The 16,601-nt window shown below is 33.7% G+C and overlaps 1 protein-coding gene across 5 annotated transcripts in view; it reads right to left on the minus strand.

Annotated features, from left to right (window-relative positions):
* The window catches only part of LOC100257953 (probable cyclic nucleotide-gated ion channel 20, chloroplastic), a 173,716-nt gene that overhangs the window by 71,120 nt on the left and 85,995 nt on the right, over nt 1-16,601 (minus strand). For all 5 annotated transcript variants that reach the window (XM_059734164.1, XM_059734165.1, XM_010665639.3 and 2 more), the window contains one exon: nt 1,911-2,159. In XM_059734164.1, coding sequence (XP_059590147.1) covers nt 1,911-2,159 — 249 coding nt within the window. The remainder of the gene's footprint in view (nt 1-1,910; nt 2,160-16,601) is intronic.

Here is a 16,601-nt window from a genome sequence, read left to right on the forward strand (position 1 = left end):
AAAGTGACAGTTAGGATGAGATTTTGGTATTATTAGCACTTTTGGTTTAAACTTTTTTTTTTTTTTTTTTTAGCATTGTTTAAAAGTTAGAATTTAATGACTAGTTGAATTGTTAAGTTTGAAGTTGTCTGGACAATAACACTTTAGTTAATGTGTTAATTTTAAAGTTGAGATTTGAAGATTATAGAATTTTATTCTACTACTCTAAACAAGAATTTGGTAATTGGTAACCTCCAATTACAAGATGAATATTTGTGTCATTTCCACTTTGAGCCTTTAGGCTTGAAATGTGAAAGCACCGTCACACCTTTGGGGTGGGTCTTGGGGCTTGACACACTAAATGAGTTAAAAACCCTTAAATAAGTCACAAATCAACATCAAAAAGCCCTAGTAGATAAAATGGAGAAGTTAGGATTACATGGAAGCGTCAAAACCTCAAGACATCAATTGTCAAGTTCAACTACTTTAAGGGTCCTCTCGTCTTATCACATTGAATCCTAGATTGTACTGGCTCTATACCAAGCTGATATAGGATTCAAAAAAATTAGCTCAAAGGGAAAAGAAAGAGGAGGGTAAAAGAAGAATGACATAAACAAACAAGAGAAACTTGGTTCTTTTTGGTTGGATATTGTATTGATTCAAGGGCTGCAAAAATCTTATATGCTTAGAAATTTAGCACCAATCTAATAATTTAGGTAATTTTAAAAATTTTAGGAAATTGCAGAATATTCCAGAAAAATTCTTTTAAATTCTTGTTTCCACGCCTTCAGGCTATACCATGGCCCAAGTAGTGGATTTGAAGACAAAAATTAGATGAATGCATCAGTCTCAAGAGCATGGATTTCATTTTAATGAAAGATCCTTGAATGCAGGCATCTGTGTGTGTATGTAGATAGGAGAGTTTCTTGGGAGATTCAGTTAATCATTGATCACAATAGAGCCACATACTTCCCTTTGTATGAGGAAGTTTTGGAGTCAACAACTTTTCTGCTACCATTTTTGTTTGTTCTTTAAGACCTCTTGAAATCTTGACTTCCCCTTTAGGATGAAGAGGGCTAGTTTTAAACTTTTAACTTAGCTTTTGGAAAACTCTTGACAATATTTATGCTTTTCGTATTAATCAAAGTGAAATTCTCAGTTAAACATAAGGTGCCTTTGATAGGAAGCTTTTGTGATGCTGATTTCAATTTTTCTATAAGAAAATTTCTTCATATCATAAGAGAAAAGTATATTACTATGCACACACACACACACACACAACAATTATTGTTGCCTTTCCATAAAAAGGATATGAATCAAACCACAAAACTAGGTTTGCAAAATGGTGGTAAGAGATATGCACCTTTCTAGCTTAGCAATTTCTGGTTTTTCAAGCAACACAGCAATCAAAATTCATGAACTCAAACCTAAAAAGTTCATGAATTCACTAATAGTCTGGACGAACCTCCATCTACCCTATTATATCTGGTAGTGTTTGCTTGGAGATCTATCTTTTCGCTACATATTTAGTTAAATTTACTCTTTTAAAATCATACAATGTAATAAAAAAAGTGAAACATTTTTAATGGTCAAAATGCACCTCCTAAATTACTGAATCAACTTTGGCAACAATATGGGATAGGGATGTTCCCAGACAAGAGTTGTGGGAAAACATAGTCATACTTTGTTTAGATTAACTCACATAAATTGTTTGTTAAGTAATGAATTATGCTTGCATTCCCTCCTTTATAGAAGGTAATAACTCTTGTTGAAGAGGTAGTGTTCAACAACTAAACATTTGTAGAGATGCATAACATAACAAGTATGATATAATCTAGAGGAACTTCCAGAAACAGAAAGAAATGGAAAACAGAGGAAAAGAAAGAAAAGCTCAATAAAAAGCTTTCTATGTAATAATGACCTCCACCCACCTGTAAACCAAAGAGGTACCAGCATGATCCCACGACATGACCAGACAACACAAAAGTGAGAAGATTTATAACAAAATTCGTCCATGCTGACTCAAATATGAAACCACTTGAAGACTGGCCAGCGAGGAAAGGGAGAAACCTGTACAACCTGGGAATGTACTGAACAAGAACTGCTGTGCGCAAAAGATTCTTTGCATAATTTGCGCCAGATGATCCCAAGGACATGGGTAGGACCAGCAAAATCATGATCTGCAGTCAATTGAAGGAAATTATTTATGATGAGCTTGTTCTTGCTACTATCAGTATATGATAATATATCAATGCAGTGCTACAGATAACTATTCCACGAAATATTATACAAAACTAAGTTGAAGATGCATATTCCATGCAATGTTATACAAGCAATTATATGTTAAAGAATAAGTTGATCAAGAATGTTATAAAATACACTTCCAAGCAATAAGTAAATCTAGAACATTATAACATACACTTTCACAGGCACTTGCACATACACAACTAGATAAGTCATTTTCTGGCCTCCACTACACAAACGGAATATAATAATAAACCTTCTTCCAATAACTCCTTTACATGGTTAGGAATGTCAGAAATCTCCATGGGCCTGCTCCTGCTTCTATCAAAGCTCTTTGATCTTATTGAACTCAACCAACATTTTTAATAAACTCTATGGTATTACTTCTAAAGTAAAGCTAATGTTAACAAAAAAAAGGGGGGCCTAAATTTCCAAAAGATATTGAAAGAAATTTCAGTAGTCCAAGAATTTGAATTTTCCACTCCTATGTCAAAGAATCTAGCCCGTGGGACTGTTTGTCCATGGTGAAGATTTTAGGGATTAATGCCTTCTTGTGGAAGGGGATGCACCCAATCTCATATCTTATGGAAGAAGAGTGCTTGTAAATAGGGTCCTTGGATTTGCAAAATCTTTGATATCTTAATACAGATGGGATGCTTGCAGCACTGATGCCCCAAGTAAACAACCAAGTAACGGATGTATTGGCAGAGCATGAAGCATGAAGCCTCTTTGTTCCAACTAGGTAACAAATAGGGTTTCTGAACTTATTAAATTTCAAACTCTTTTTGCCTTTGGTTTGTGATTTCTCATTCTTTTTTCTTTAAAAATAGCTCATCCTCCATTTTTGTTTTTTTTTTTTTTCAGTAACACAATTCTTGTTTCCTATTTAACACAATAATTTTAATTCCTAAATGCCAATGGTTATTCTCAATAGTTTTTCTAGCAGTTTTTCCTTCTATCCTCTCTACTTTTTTTTCTTCTTTTTTTTTGCAAAGAGAATAGTATCAACAGTTGTAGTCAATTTCAAGCTGCTCGAGAGTTGAATTCATTTGAGGTATGTCTGTATTGGAAGTATTGTGGCAAGTTCAATGGCTATGGAAAATCAGAGAAAAAAAATCATGAACATGTGGAAAAATGAAGCAAAAAGGGGTAGACATTCAAACATTCTGTTAGGGGCATTCACTCCTGAGGGAGGCTCAAACGTCCTGCTGACGGAGGTTCAAACATCCTCTTGAAACGCCCCCTTGCGAGCAGTTTGAACCCTCTAAATAATTTTTTTTAAATGATTTTAAGGTTTTTATCAGATTTTTTGGTAAATTAGCTTTGAGAAAACCTTCTCCAAACAACCAATTAGGGTTTTAACATAAAAACCAAATCTTTAGACTATGACGGTATGCACGTAATCTCATAGCCATTGTTTTACCCTAGCACTCCTAACTCTGAAGAGCTTGCAAAAACTTTTCTTAGAAGTCCTTTCGATAGAATGGCATAGTGCATCGAACCACTAGCCTAAGCATGGGATTCAAGTAATCTATTAAGGAACATAAGGAGTCAAATCATGCAAGTGAAAGACAAGTGCAGATGTTGATCAATATAAGAACCATGGGAGTAGGTGTGTTCAAATTAGGTAAAATTATATACCTTCTTTTTATATTTAGTATATTATAACACTTGTAAAGTTCTAGGAGACTTTGTAAGTGATTTTTTCATGTATATCCGATGTTACTTTGTGCCAACTGTTTTTCTATTATCTCTTATTTATTTAATTGATAATTTAGAAATTTTGAATATAACTTAAAAATTGGTTAAATTAAAAAAAAAAAAAAAATTGCGATTCCTACTATTTGATTCTTGAATTATAAAATTACAAAGAGTTAGATCCTTCATCAATTATCCTCTATTTGAGTTAGATCTTCCATCAATTATCCTATACTTTTTTATGGGAATAAACTACCTTCACTAGCGGGTTAGGTCAGAATGGCATTTTTCCTAATAATGCAAGGAAAGAGTGTTTGGAACATGTTAGCTGTATCTATCTATACTTACCATAATTAAGTTGTTTCCTTTCTTGTAGGCTGATTCTTAAGGATAATACCTTCCTAATTTAGGACTCTTAATTGTATATATATGTGTATTATTCCTCTAATAAACATACAGTAATTTCTCCAAATACCTTTGTTGAATTACATGGTATCAGTGCCTCCTGCGACTGGAAGCTGAACACGTGAGTCTCACATGCCTTGAGAGTGACCTGGTAGTGTCACTGCCTTCGGAGAGGAAAGTGCGGTATCAGGATCGGCCGGTACCCAAAGTCCGGCAACTGGAAGCTGAATGCGTGAAACTCACGTGCCCTGAGAAGTAGGACGTGTCAACTCACGCGTCGGCACGCGTCGGCACGTGGAGGAGCGTGGCAGCTTCTTTTGACCTTCGACCAATTCCATTGGCGTCGCAATCCCGTTTTCCAACCAGTGTGTGGTGCGGTGATCTCGTTCTTGAGGTTCCAAGTCTTATTCTTGTTGGAATCTCTGTCACCCTGATCATCAAGGCGAGCTCTCATCCGACCCTTGAAAGCTTTTGAACAACCCAACCCTTTGCTGCTGATCTTGCATTCCAATCTTGCCACAAGTATTGCTCTTCATCGATTGATCCATCTCTATCCCTCTCCACTGACTTTGGCGTCTCAATCCAAGACTCGTCTTGCAACTAATCCATCTTTTCCTTCATAGACCAATCACCATTTGGCTTATGAATACGATCGTGATCGCAGTTCAGGCATCACGAAACCACAGGCGTATAAAGTCGTTCGACGATGCTATCTCTTCGGCCCTTGAATTCTTCGTTGTAATCCACAGACGCTACAGATACTGCTCTTCTACCTTTCCCATCATCACCTTCGTCGCTACCTCCCATCGGACTATTGATTGGCTTCAAAGAAAGCCTATTTTCCCATAAACCACTGGAGCCTAAACCTTGCCTCTCTTCGCCCTCACAAGGTACAAATTCAACCATCAAACCCTTGACAAAAAAAAACAAAGAGCACCCCACCCCTGCAGTTGTGAGATTCTGTTATTGGGATTTCAAGTATTTTTGTTACTATTTTTGTTTGGTCTACAAGAGGCACTTGTCTCTTTCTTTCTTCTTGCTGTGGTGAATTGCAATTTCTGGTCTGGGCTGCTCTTATCTGGGGGTAAAATTACTTTGGAGATTAAATTTTATTGCCATGGAAGAGAATAAGAATCTTGTTGCTGATATAGTGTCTGTTGTGTCAAAAATAACTGAACACAAATTAAATGGGTCTAATTATATTGAATGGAGCAAGACGATCAAATTTTATCTGAGAAGTGTTGCTAAAGATGACCACTTGACTAAGGAACCTCCTAATGATAACACTAGAAAACTTTGGATGCAAGTTGATATACGGTTATTTCTGCAGATTAAAAACTCTATTAATAGTGATATTGTTGGTCTGCTAAGTCATTGTGAATTTGATAAAGAACTAATGGATTATCTAGATTTTCTTTACTCTGGAAAAGGAAATGTATCTCGGATGTATGATGTATGGAATGTCTTCCATTGTCCTCAGAAGGGAGTTAAATCCCTCACTACATACTTTATGGACTTCAAGAAGGTATATGAGGAATTGAATGCACTTATGCCTTTTAGTCCGGATGTTAGAGTACAACAGGCTCAAAGGGAACAAATGGTTGTTATGAGTTTCTTATCCGGTCTCCCATCTGAGTTTGAGACTGCAAAATCTCATATTCTTTGTGGTTCTGACATTGGTTCCCTTTCAGGAAGTGTTCAGTAGAGTTCTACGAACTGAGAATGTCCCGTCTTCTCAGCACACCAATGTTCTTGCTGCAAAAGGAGGAAATGCAGAGAATGCAAGGAGGGTGAATAACAGGGGCAGAAACAGGGCATTTGAAAATCGTGGCAATGATTCAAGTACCATTGTGTGTTTTTACTGCCATGAGGCTGGCCTTACCAAGAAGAACTGCAAGAAATTGCGGAATCGAAATCGGAGAAATCAAACTACCAATGTTGCTACATCTGATACTGCTACATCTTTAGACTCCTTAGACAAGATCGTCACAATGATAGCAAAAGAGTTTGCTAAATATTCACAGTATCAAGAAGCACTGAAAGCATCTACTCCTGTTAGTGCTCTGGCAGAGTCAGGTAAAACATGTCTTGTCTCCTCCTCAAACAAATGGATAATTGATTCAGGTGTCACAGATCATATGACAAGTAATCATAAAACTTTCTCTACCTTCAGAACACATTCTGCTCCACCTGTTACTGTTGCTGATGGTTCTACTTATGAGATTAAAGGGTCTAGGACTGTGAAACCAACATCTTCTATTACTTTATCTTCTGTGTTAAACTTACCAAATTTGGCCTTTAACTTAATCTCTGTCAGTAAACTTACTAAAAATCTGAATTGTAGTGTCTCATTTTTCCCTAATCATTGTGTGTTTCAGGATCTTATGATGAAACGGACATTTGGTAAAGGACATGTATCTGATGGGCTCTATATTCTTGATGAGTGGGTACCTCGACCAGTTGCGTGTGTCAGTACTGCCTCTCCTGTTGAAGCTCATTGTCGGTTAGGACATCCTTCTCTACCGGTGTTGAAGAAATTATGTCCTCAATTTGATAATTTACCTTCATTAGATTGTGAGTCGTGTCATTTTGCGAAGCATCATCGTAGTTCTTTAGGCCCAAGGATTAATAAACGGGTTGAGTCTTGGTTTGAGTTAGTACATTCTGATGTTTGGGGTCCTTGTTCTGTTACTTCTAAAACTGGGTTTCGATATTTTGTTACCTTTATGGATGATTTTTCTTGAATGACTTGGATTTATTTTATGAAGAATCGTTTAGAAGTATTTTCACATTTTTGTGCATTATCTACTGAGATTAAAACCCAATATGATGTGTTTGTGAAAATATTAAGGAGTGATAATGGAAAAGAATGTGTCTAACTCATTTCAGAACTACATGAGTCACAATGGGATTCTTCATCAAACATCTTGTGTTGATACTCCTTCTCAAAATGGGGTTGCTGAAAGAAAAAACAGGCATTTACTTGAGACGGCTCATGCACTCATGTTTCAGATGCAGGTTCCAAAACAATTTTGGGCTGATGCAGTTTCCATGGCTTGTTTTCTGATCAACCGTATGCCCGTTGTAGTGCTTAAAGGTGATATTCTGTACAAAGTAATACATCCACAGAAATCACTCTTTCCAATTGAACCAAGAATTTTTGGATGTACATGCTATGTTAGAGATACAAGGCTTTCTGTTACTAAACTTGATCCTAGGGCGTTAAAGTGTGTTTTCTTAGGGTACTCAAGACTGCAAAAGGGCTATAGATGTTTTTCGATTGATCTCAATAAGTATCTAGTATCAACGGATGTTGTGTTTTCAGAAGACACATCATTTTTCTCTTCTCCCACAAGTTCTGCAAGTGAGGAGGAGGATGAAGAATGGCTTGTGTATCAAGTGGTTAATTCAAGACCAATTGTTGGGCAATCAAGTATGGTTGATTCTAATGCATCTCTTGCTCATTTGGGTACTGTTGTTGATGTTCCTCCTACTCCAGTCAAACCACCAATTGTACAGGTGTACTCTCGTCACCCAGTGACAATAGATACATGTCCTGCACCAGCTCCTTCGTCATCTGATCCTTCCAGTGATCTCGACCTTCCCATTAGCCTTAGAAAAGGTAAACGACAATGCAAATCTACCTATTCCATTGCTAACTTTTTGTCTTATGATCCCCTATCATCTTCCTCAAGTGTTTTTTTAGCCTCTATAGATTCTATTTCAGCACCTTAAACTGTTACAAAGGCCCTGAATCATCCTGGTTGGAAGAATGCAATGCTTGAAGAAATCCGTGCATTGGAAGACAATCATACATGGAAACTTGTTGATTTGCCTCAAGGAAAGAAAGTTGTTGGCTCCAAGTGGGTCTTTGTGGTAAAAGTTAATCCTGATGGCTCTGTAGCAAGACTGAAAGCTAGGCTTGTAGCTAGAGGATATGCTCAGACATATGGAGTAGACTATTCTGATACTTTCTCTCCAGTTGCCAAACTGAATTTAGTTCAACTATTTATTTCTATTGCTGCTTCCCATCAGTGGATGATACATCAGTTAGACATCAAGAATGCTTTTATTCATGGTGATCTAGAAGAAGTCTATATGGAGCAACCTCCTGGGTTTGTTGCTCAGGGGGGGTATGGGAAGGTTTGTTGTCTGAAAAAGCTCTCTATGGATTGAAACAGAGTCCTCATGCTTGGTTTGGAAAATTCAATAAGGAGACTCAAGCATTTGGCATGAACAAGAGCAAGAAAGATCATTCCATTGTCTACAAGAAATCGGCTGCTAGTATCATACTTCTTGTGGTTTATGTTGATGATATAGTTATTACAGGAAATGATCATGCAGGAATCTCTGATCTTAAGGCATTCATGCATTCCATGTTTCATACAAAGGACTTGGGTGAACTGAAGTATTTCTTGGGAATAGAAGTATCAAGGAGCAAGAAAGGGATGTTCTTATCACAGAGGAAGTATGTGCTTGATCTGCTTGAAGAGACTGGTAAGATAAAAGCAAAGCCATGTATTACCTCGATGGTTCCTAATGTACAGCTTATGCCAAATGATGGAGATCCCTTCTACAATCCTGAGAGGTATTGGAAGGTGATTGGGAAGCTGAATTATCTCACCGTGATGCGACCAGATATTGCATATGCAGTAAGTGTTGTTAGTCAGTTCACATCTACGCCTACAGTAAAGCATTGGGCAGCTTTAGAGCAGATTTTGTGCTATCTGAAGAGGGCTCCTAGTCTAGGCATACTATACAGTAGTCAGGGACACACTCACATTGAGTGTTTTTCTGATGCGGATTAGACAGGTTCTAAGTTTGATAGAAGATCCACTACAGGTTATTGTGTGTTCTTTGGTGGGAATCTAGTGGCTTGCAAAAGTAAGAAGCGAAGTGTTGTATCCCATTCGAGTGCAGAATTTGAGTATAGGGCCATGGCACAAGCTACTTGTGAAATCATATGGATACATCAACTCTTATGTGAAGTGGGAATGAAGTGCACAATGCCAGCGAAGCTTTGGTGTGACAATCAAGTCGCTCTTCTTATTGTTGCGAACCCAGTCTATCATGAAAGAACCAAACACATTGAGGTCGATTGTCACTTCATTCGTGAAAAGATTGAGGAAAATCTAGTCTCTACTAGCTATGTGAAGACTGGAGAGCAACTTGGGGATATTTTTACAAAAGCTCTAAATGGAACTCGAGTTGAGTACTTTTGTAACAAGCTGGGCATGATCAACATCTATGCTCCAGCTTGAGGGGGAGTGTTAGCTGTATATATCTGTACTTACCATAATTAAGTTGTTTCCTTTCTTATAGGCTGATTCTTAGGGATAATACCTTCCTAATTTAGGACTCTCAATTGTATATATATGTGTATTATTCCTCTAATAAACATACAGTAATTTCTCCAAATACCTTTGTTGAATTACAGAACACAATTGAATATGGATGGTTACCTCTCGTATCCATGGACAAGAATGAAAAATCAATTGGCGAAACTAAGCCTAAGCACAACGAGAGCTTGTTTGGAACACGATGGAATATGAATGGTTACCTCCTACTTTTGTGGATAAGGATGGAAGATCAACTAGTGAAACTAAGCCGAGTAAGAGTGGGATAAGATTAACAACAAAGGTAATGAAACTAATGCCAAGGTACTTTATTGCATTTTAAATGATGTAAATCATGAAGAATTGAGACGGATAGTGACATGTAAATATGCTAAGTAGGTCTGCGATATATTGGTCGTAACACATTAACACACTTGTACAATGAAGTTATCTAAGCTCTAAATGTTAATTGCTAGAGAATAAATGATGATGAAACTTTTTCTAAATTCTATACTAAACTAAGCGATATTATGAATTCATGTTTTAAGTTTGGTGATTTTTTTTTATATTTTATTCTAAGGTGGTTAGGAAAAAAGTTGAGAACTTTTATTGAGAGATTGAGGCCTAAAGTAACTACTATAAAAGAAAGTAAAAAACTATAGATAACTTGGGAGTCAATGAGTTGATACTTTCCCTATGAACTTATAAGATGACTCTTCCCTCATCAAACAGATCTAAAGGATCAATCTTAAATGCTTCTTCTAAAGAAAAAGTCAGAGTCTAAAGATGAGAGTGAACCAGTTCTTGGTCAAACTAAAATAACTATATTTATTAATAAATCTAAAATTTATATGAAACTTCAGAGAGAAAAAAAAACGCAAACAAGGGAGGATTAAAGAAAGGAAAAAGGAATGTCACCAATAATAAAAAGCAAAAAAATAATTCATCTAAGTCAAACCCTTAGTTGCATAATCAATAACAAACTTTCAAGAATGTCCACTAAGGATATTATGAATGCTTATGTTTCCATGTGCTACTCAAATGAGACAATGAGAATTTGTTGATTTAAAATTTGTTTATTATGTGGAGAATTTTCTATTGCTTCTTTTTGTGATTAATGTTGCAATTCTTTAAAGGGTTTTCCTAAATTTGAAAAACTAGTGGGAAAGGGGGATTGTCATTTTAATTTGTTGCATATATTTTTCTTATTGTTTTCTTAAAGCATTTCTTACTTGAGGGGGTAGTTGTTTAAAATAGTTTCTTCTAGCAATATTATAAGGAGAAAAATAATCTAATTTAATCTATTCTACATCAAGAACAAAAGGATGTGTTTTTCTCTTAATGTTTCGTTTTCTAATAATATTTATGTTTAAAGAAGGATTATCAAAATGAGCAGGAAGTGTTGACTCAGATTCTTCTTCAAAAATAGGAATTTTTGGAACGAAGTTTGACAAATTTGAAAAAAAATTCAATTGATTTTCAATTTGAGTCATTTCTATGCCTAGTTTTGAGTTATTAAACTTTATGTGATGGGATGATGACTCTAAATTTTTATCATGTTGATTGTATGATGCAGCTAATGAATCTTCAATATTTTTAGGATTTTCTAATATAGATGAAGAACTATCTAATTTTGCAAATTCATCTAACTTACATGAGTAACTGGCTAGATTATATGCACTGTCTAAATTGAATGCATAATTATAAGATGCATAACTTTCTATCCTAAGAGATCTGGATGAACTAGCTCTGCTTAATTCCTTCATAACACTACTCATTGTCACAAAAATTAATTACAATCTTACCCTTTATTAATTCAAAAAATCTTATGAACAGGGATCACCATAAGCAGATCAACACAGGACTTACACTCCTTTTGTCCTTCAAACACCGCTATCTAGGTTGATCAAGCCGTTCACAAAAAATTTAATTTGAACTTAGGACTAAACCAGTGATTACAGACTGTTCCAAGTTGTAATATCACTCAGTTCTTAAGTAGAACTTGGCTCTGATATTATTTCAACTCAGGATATAAAACAGTTCATAAATCAAAAGATAAATTCTACAAACAAAATTTAAAGCATAAAATGAACAGAGAAATTGAACACTGGAAAGGTTTTTAAAAGGAGAGGGATTACAAAAAATCTAAGAGAATTTTTTGAAACACTCATGCTAGCTCTAATTGTCTCTTGTTCATCTCTGCCTTATGATGAACTTAATGACTTTATTTATAGAGAAATTTGATGAACTTGAAACTTGTTGAAGTCTACAGAATTGAAACTTGTTGAAATCCACTAATTTATTGGAGTACACAACTTATTGCAACTCTTACATCTTGAAGCTTATCCGGGTTCTTGAACAATTCTTGGAAGGATTTGATTTTTTATCTTATTCACATCACCTTTCTACTATTCACATCTTGTAACTTTTGTCTCACGTTTTTTTTTATCCATAGGATATATACAAGGTTTACATGGATTATGAAAATAATTATATGGATTGACCCATAGGTCCACCATAAAGGATTAATTCTAGGTCTGCGTATGAATCATCTGAAAAGGCTATGTCTTTATTTTCTTCACTATTATGATTATCACTGAACTACTTGAGAGTTTGAATAAGTCCTTGTTGATATTGTTCTAGATTTGTAGCAACTGCTAATGAAACTTGACATTTGCTTTTCATAGTTAGAAATTCTGTTTGAGTTGGCCCTTGCGAGGAACTTGCTAAATTTTTTGAATTTGATGATCCTGGTCTTGAAATTATTTGTAAAATCTTTTGTTGACACACGAACTCTTGATTAAAGTTGTCCCACCATTTGATGTTGAATTCTCTGGAGAGAGAAAGGGGGAAGGGAAGTGGTTGCTCTTGTTTCTTGATAAAATTCCAACTAAGAATCCATACAATTCTTAATCCGGAGCAAAAAGTCAGGAGTCTCAGTTGAGTAACAGACTGAGTTGAAGTCTTACTCTTGTAGAAGTTGAATTTTTCTTGAATCTCTAAAGGAAATAATGTCTCAAGTAGACCAAAGAAATTCCACTATTTTTTAAACCAAGCAAGAAATTTGGCATTACGACCTCTTGAAAATTGCATAAACCATGAATGCTGATAACTATGTAAATAAATCATATTGTACCAAACATCCATATAGTCTATATAGTTGAAGCTCATGGGATGGAAAGGTTAACGAAAAACTTTGTAAGTGAAGGGCTTTTTATTCCAATCAGCAATGGTCATAACTCTTAAGAATTTGACATTTGGAGAATGTAATTCTCTAAGGATTGTTTCTATTAATACTATGAGTAATCTTGATTGAATTAGTATCAACCAAGATAAACTCATAAAATTGACAGGTTTTCAAATGATCATTTGAATTGAAGTTGACTCCTTGAGGAAAGTTATAAGGAAGCATTCTATGAATTTCTTCAAAATTGAACTCAGGCTCAATGAAAGCAATTTCTAATGTTTTGGGTTTTTTGAAATATTGATTGTTTGGAAAAAAAAAGAGGAAGAAGGAAGTGTTGAAATAGTACTAGGACTGGATTGACTTTGAACAAGAAAGCTCTTGTAAGTTGATTTTGAAGCTTGAATAAAGCTTTTTGAAGGCTGAAGAAGAGGAAAGTCTGAACTCGGGACTTGAAAGGAATTTGAGGTTTCTAAAGGAAAAGAAGGATGGATATTTTAGAGATTTGAAGTCATGACGTAAGAAACTTTTGTTTTCTTAGATGATGAAAGAAGTTAGTTCCTAACAAGAGTACCCATTAGGGTGGAGAATCCTTACCTTGCAAAAACTCCTGAGTAAGGAAGTCAAGAAAGGAACTCAACTCTCCTTTGATAAATTCAATTTCAAAATCAAAGTTTGAAAGTAAAGTTTGCCATCTTGCAAAAATTTGTTTTGAAACCAATTTTTTAACTCTCCTTTGATAAATTCAATTTCAAAATCAAAGTTTGAAAGTAAAGCTTGCCATCTTGCAAAAATTTGTTTTGAAACCAATTTTTTAACATCCTTTTGTAAGATATCTTTTGCAACTTTGCAATAAATTTTTAAAAGAAAATTTTTGTTTATCAAATTACTTTGAAATGCATAAAACTATTGATAAAACTCCTTTTTTGACAATTGAATAGTTTATTTTAGCACCCAACCAAATTCTTGAATGATTCCTATCTATATGTACTTGACTATTATATTCTTGTTTTAATATGCCTCCATAACCTATATTAGAGGCATCTGATTCTACAATGAGTAATGCATTAGGATAAGGGATGCTTATGCATGGTAAATGTTTGACTCTTTGTTTAATTTTTTTGACTAACTCAGTATGAGACTCGATCTATGCAGGTGCATTTTTCCTAAGTCTTTTGTATAAAGGTTCACAAATGATTCTTAAATCTTTGAAATAATAAGAAACATAATTTAAACAACCTAAAAATCTTTACAATTGTTTTTTGTCTTTTATTTCATTAGGAAACTTATCAGCAAATTCTATTGATCTTTGAATCAATTTTGTCATTCATTGATTAATCTCATGACCTAAAAATCTAATTTTTGTTTGAAACAATTTCATTTTTGGTGCAAAACATGTCATTTCATTTGCTTTGATTACCTTGAAAAACGTTTTAAATGCACAAAATGTTTCTCTAATGAGTTAGAAAATACTAAAACATCGTCAATGCATACCAATAATGAATTGAAAATGAAGATTGAAAATATCATTAATAATATTTTGAAATTCAAAAAGGGCATTTTAAAGACCAAGAGGCATAACATTCCATTTATAATGATCAAAAGCGATTGTAAAAGCAGTTTTGTATATCTATCTTGTTCTTTAATTTGTAGTTGCAAAAATCCTGATTTCATATCAAATTTTGAATAAATTACTGCACTATGAAGCCTTTTGAGTAAATCTTGTATATTAGGAATAGGGTATCTTATCCATTGTAATACTTTGTTTATAGGCTTATAATTAATGACTAATCTACGTGCACCTCTCTTTAGCTCAACAGTATTTTGAACATAAAAAGCGGCATAACTCTAAAGAGATTTTAAAGATCAAATTAATTTCTTCTTTAATAATGAATCAATTTCTTGTTTACAATATTCTGGAAGTTTTTCATTCATTTGTATAGGTCTAGCTTTAGTGGGTATTTTGGACTCATCAAAATTTTGACTATATGGTAAACTCACTTCATGTTTCTTTCTTGACCAAAAAGCATTTGGAAGATTAGAACAAATTTCTTTTTGAAAAAGATCTTGAATTTCTTTTTTTTCTCTTTTCGACTTTATCTTCTAAAAGTTGTTCTTCTATTTTCTTATATTGAATTTCTTTTAAAAAAAAACTTGTGTGAGCTTACTTTCTTTGAATTAAATTTATCTTTTTGTTTATTGAATCACTTTAGACTTGATGTATCTCTTTTTTAGTTAATGGATATATAAAAGGGAAAAATATAGTGTTACACCTTCATCACTTACTTGAAAAGGGTAAAGTAATGTAATAAAAGGGATTCTTAAAGTTAAAGGTTCAGTCATATTTTGTACAAACATAAATTGAGTTCTAAAACAACATTTATTTTAACATATGTGAACATTTTGAAATTTATATTCTATTTCCAATTTACCTTTACTTGCGGCAAAAGTTTGTCCTATTTTTTCATATTATTGAGTAGGGATTATTCCTTTTTGTATACAATTCATATCAGCTCCTAAATCTACTAGTGCTACCATTTCTATTTCAAAGTCTTCAACTATTAATCTTAAATTTGTATACCATCTTTGAAAATTTATTTTAGATATTATATTTATCAATGCTTCTATTGGAGTTTGTTTATCTGGGATTATGATTCCTGGATCAGATGTTTCAACAAAATTTTATTGTATTAAATTTCTTATTTGTTCGGTTTCTTGTTTCATTTGTTTGTTTTCTTGTTTTAGTTGATCTATTTCCTTTTTCATTTCTTATATTTCCTCATTCAAATCTTCAATAGTTATGAGTTTTTGAATTTTTTTAAATCCATTAAATATTTCGTCGTAGAGTATTGAGTTGGTCTAATTTCTTGAGTTTTATTTGTGTTTTCCGTGAAAATTAAATTTGTTAAGTTTTGTAAATATTTTTTGTCTCTTCATCATCTATTTTGCCTATAACATCAAAAAAATATTTGTTTATCCACTTTTGAAGAAATCATGTTCATTGTTTTGTTTTTATTTTGAATTTATTTATTTCTATTGAGTTGTTGTTTTCTATTTTGTTTGTTTCTTTTTTTTTCAATTTTTTCAATTCAACTATCTCATCTTTCTCAATCTTTTCAACCTTTTGAATCATTTTGTCTATTGATGTTGATGTTTCTCCTACCACACTTATATCCTTATCTTTTTGTTTTATATGTGTGTGTAGTAGATTCTTTTGGTACTTCATCATTTATTTCACATGTTTCAACTTTTTGAATTTTTTCACTACTTGTTTCACCTTTAATTATTTCACTTGATGTTTCTACTTTTTCCAATTTTTATGTTTTTTGTATTTCTTCCACAACAGTTCATAAATAAAAAGGATATAAAACAGTTTATAAATCAAAAGATAAATTCTGAAAATGAAATTTAAAACATAATATGAACGCAAAAATTGAACATAGAAACACAAAAATTGAATCTGAAAATTGAACTTTATATTGAAAATTATGTCTTGATATAAAGATGTTGAATCTTTGATTACAAGTTTGTTGACAATAAAGAGTTTGATTACAAAGGAAAGGTTTTTGAAATGAGAGAGATTACAAAAATGCAAAGAGAATTTTTTGAAACACTCTTGCTAGCTCTGATTGTCTCTCGTTCACCTCTGCCTTGTGATGAACTTGATAACTCTATTTATAGAGAAATTGACAGGCTTGAACTTGTTGAAATCCACGGAATTGAAGCTTGTTGAAATTTAAAAAATTATTGGAGTA

This window comes from Vitis vinifera, chromosome 17 (assembly GCF_030704535.1).
Source record: "Vitis vinifera cultivar Pinot Noir 40024 chromosome 17, ASM3070453v1".
Classification (NCBI taxonomy): domain Eukaryota; kingdom Viridiplantae; phylum Streptophyta; class Magnoliopsida; order Vitales; family Vitaceae; genus Vitis; species Vitis vinifera.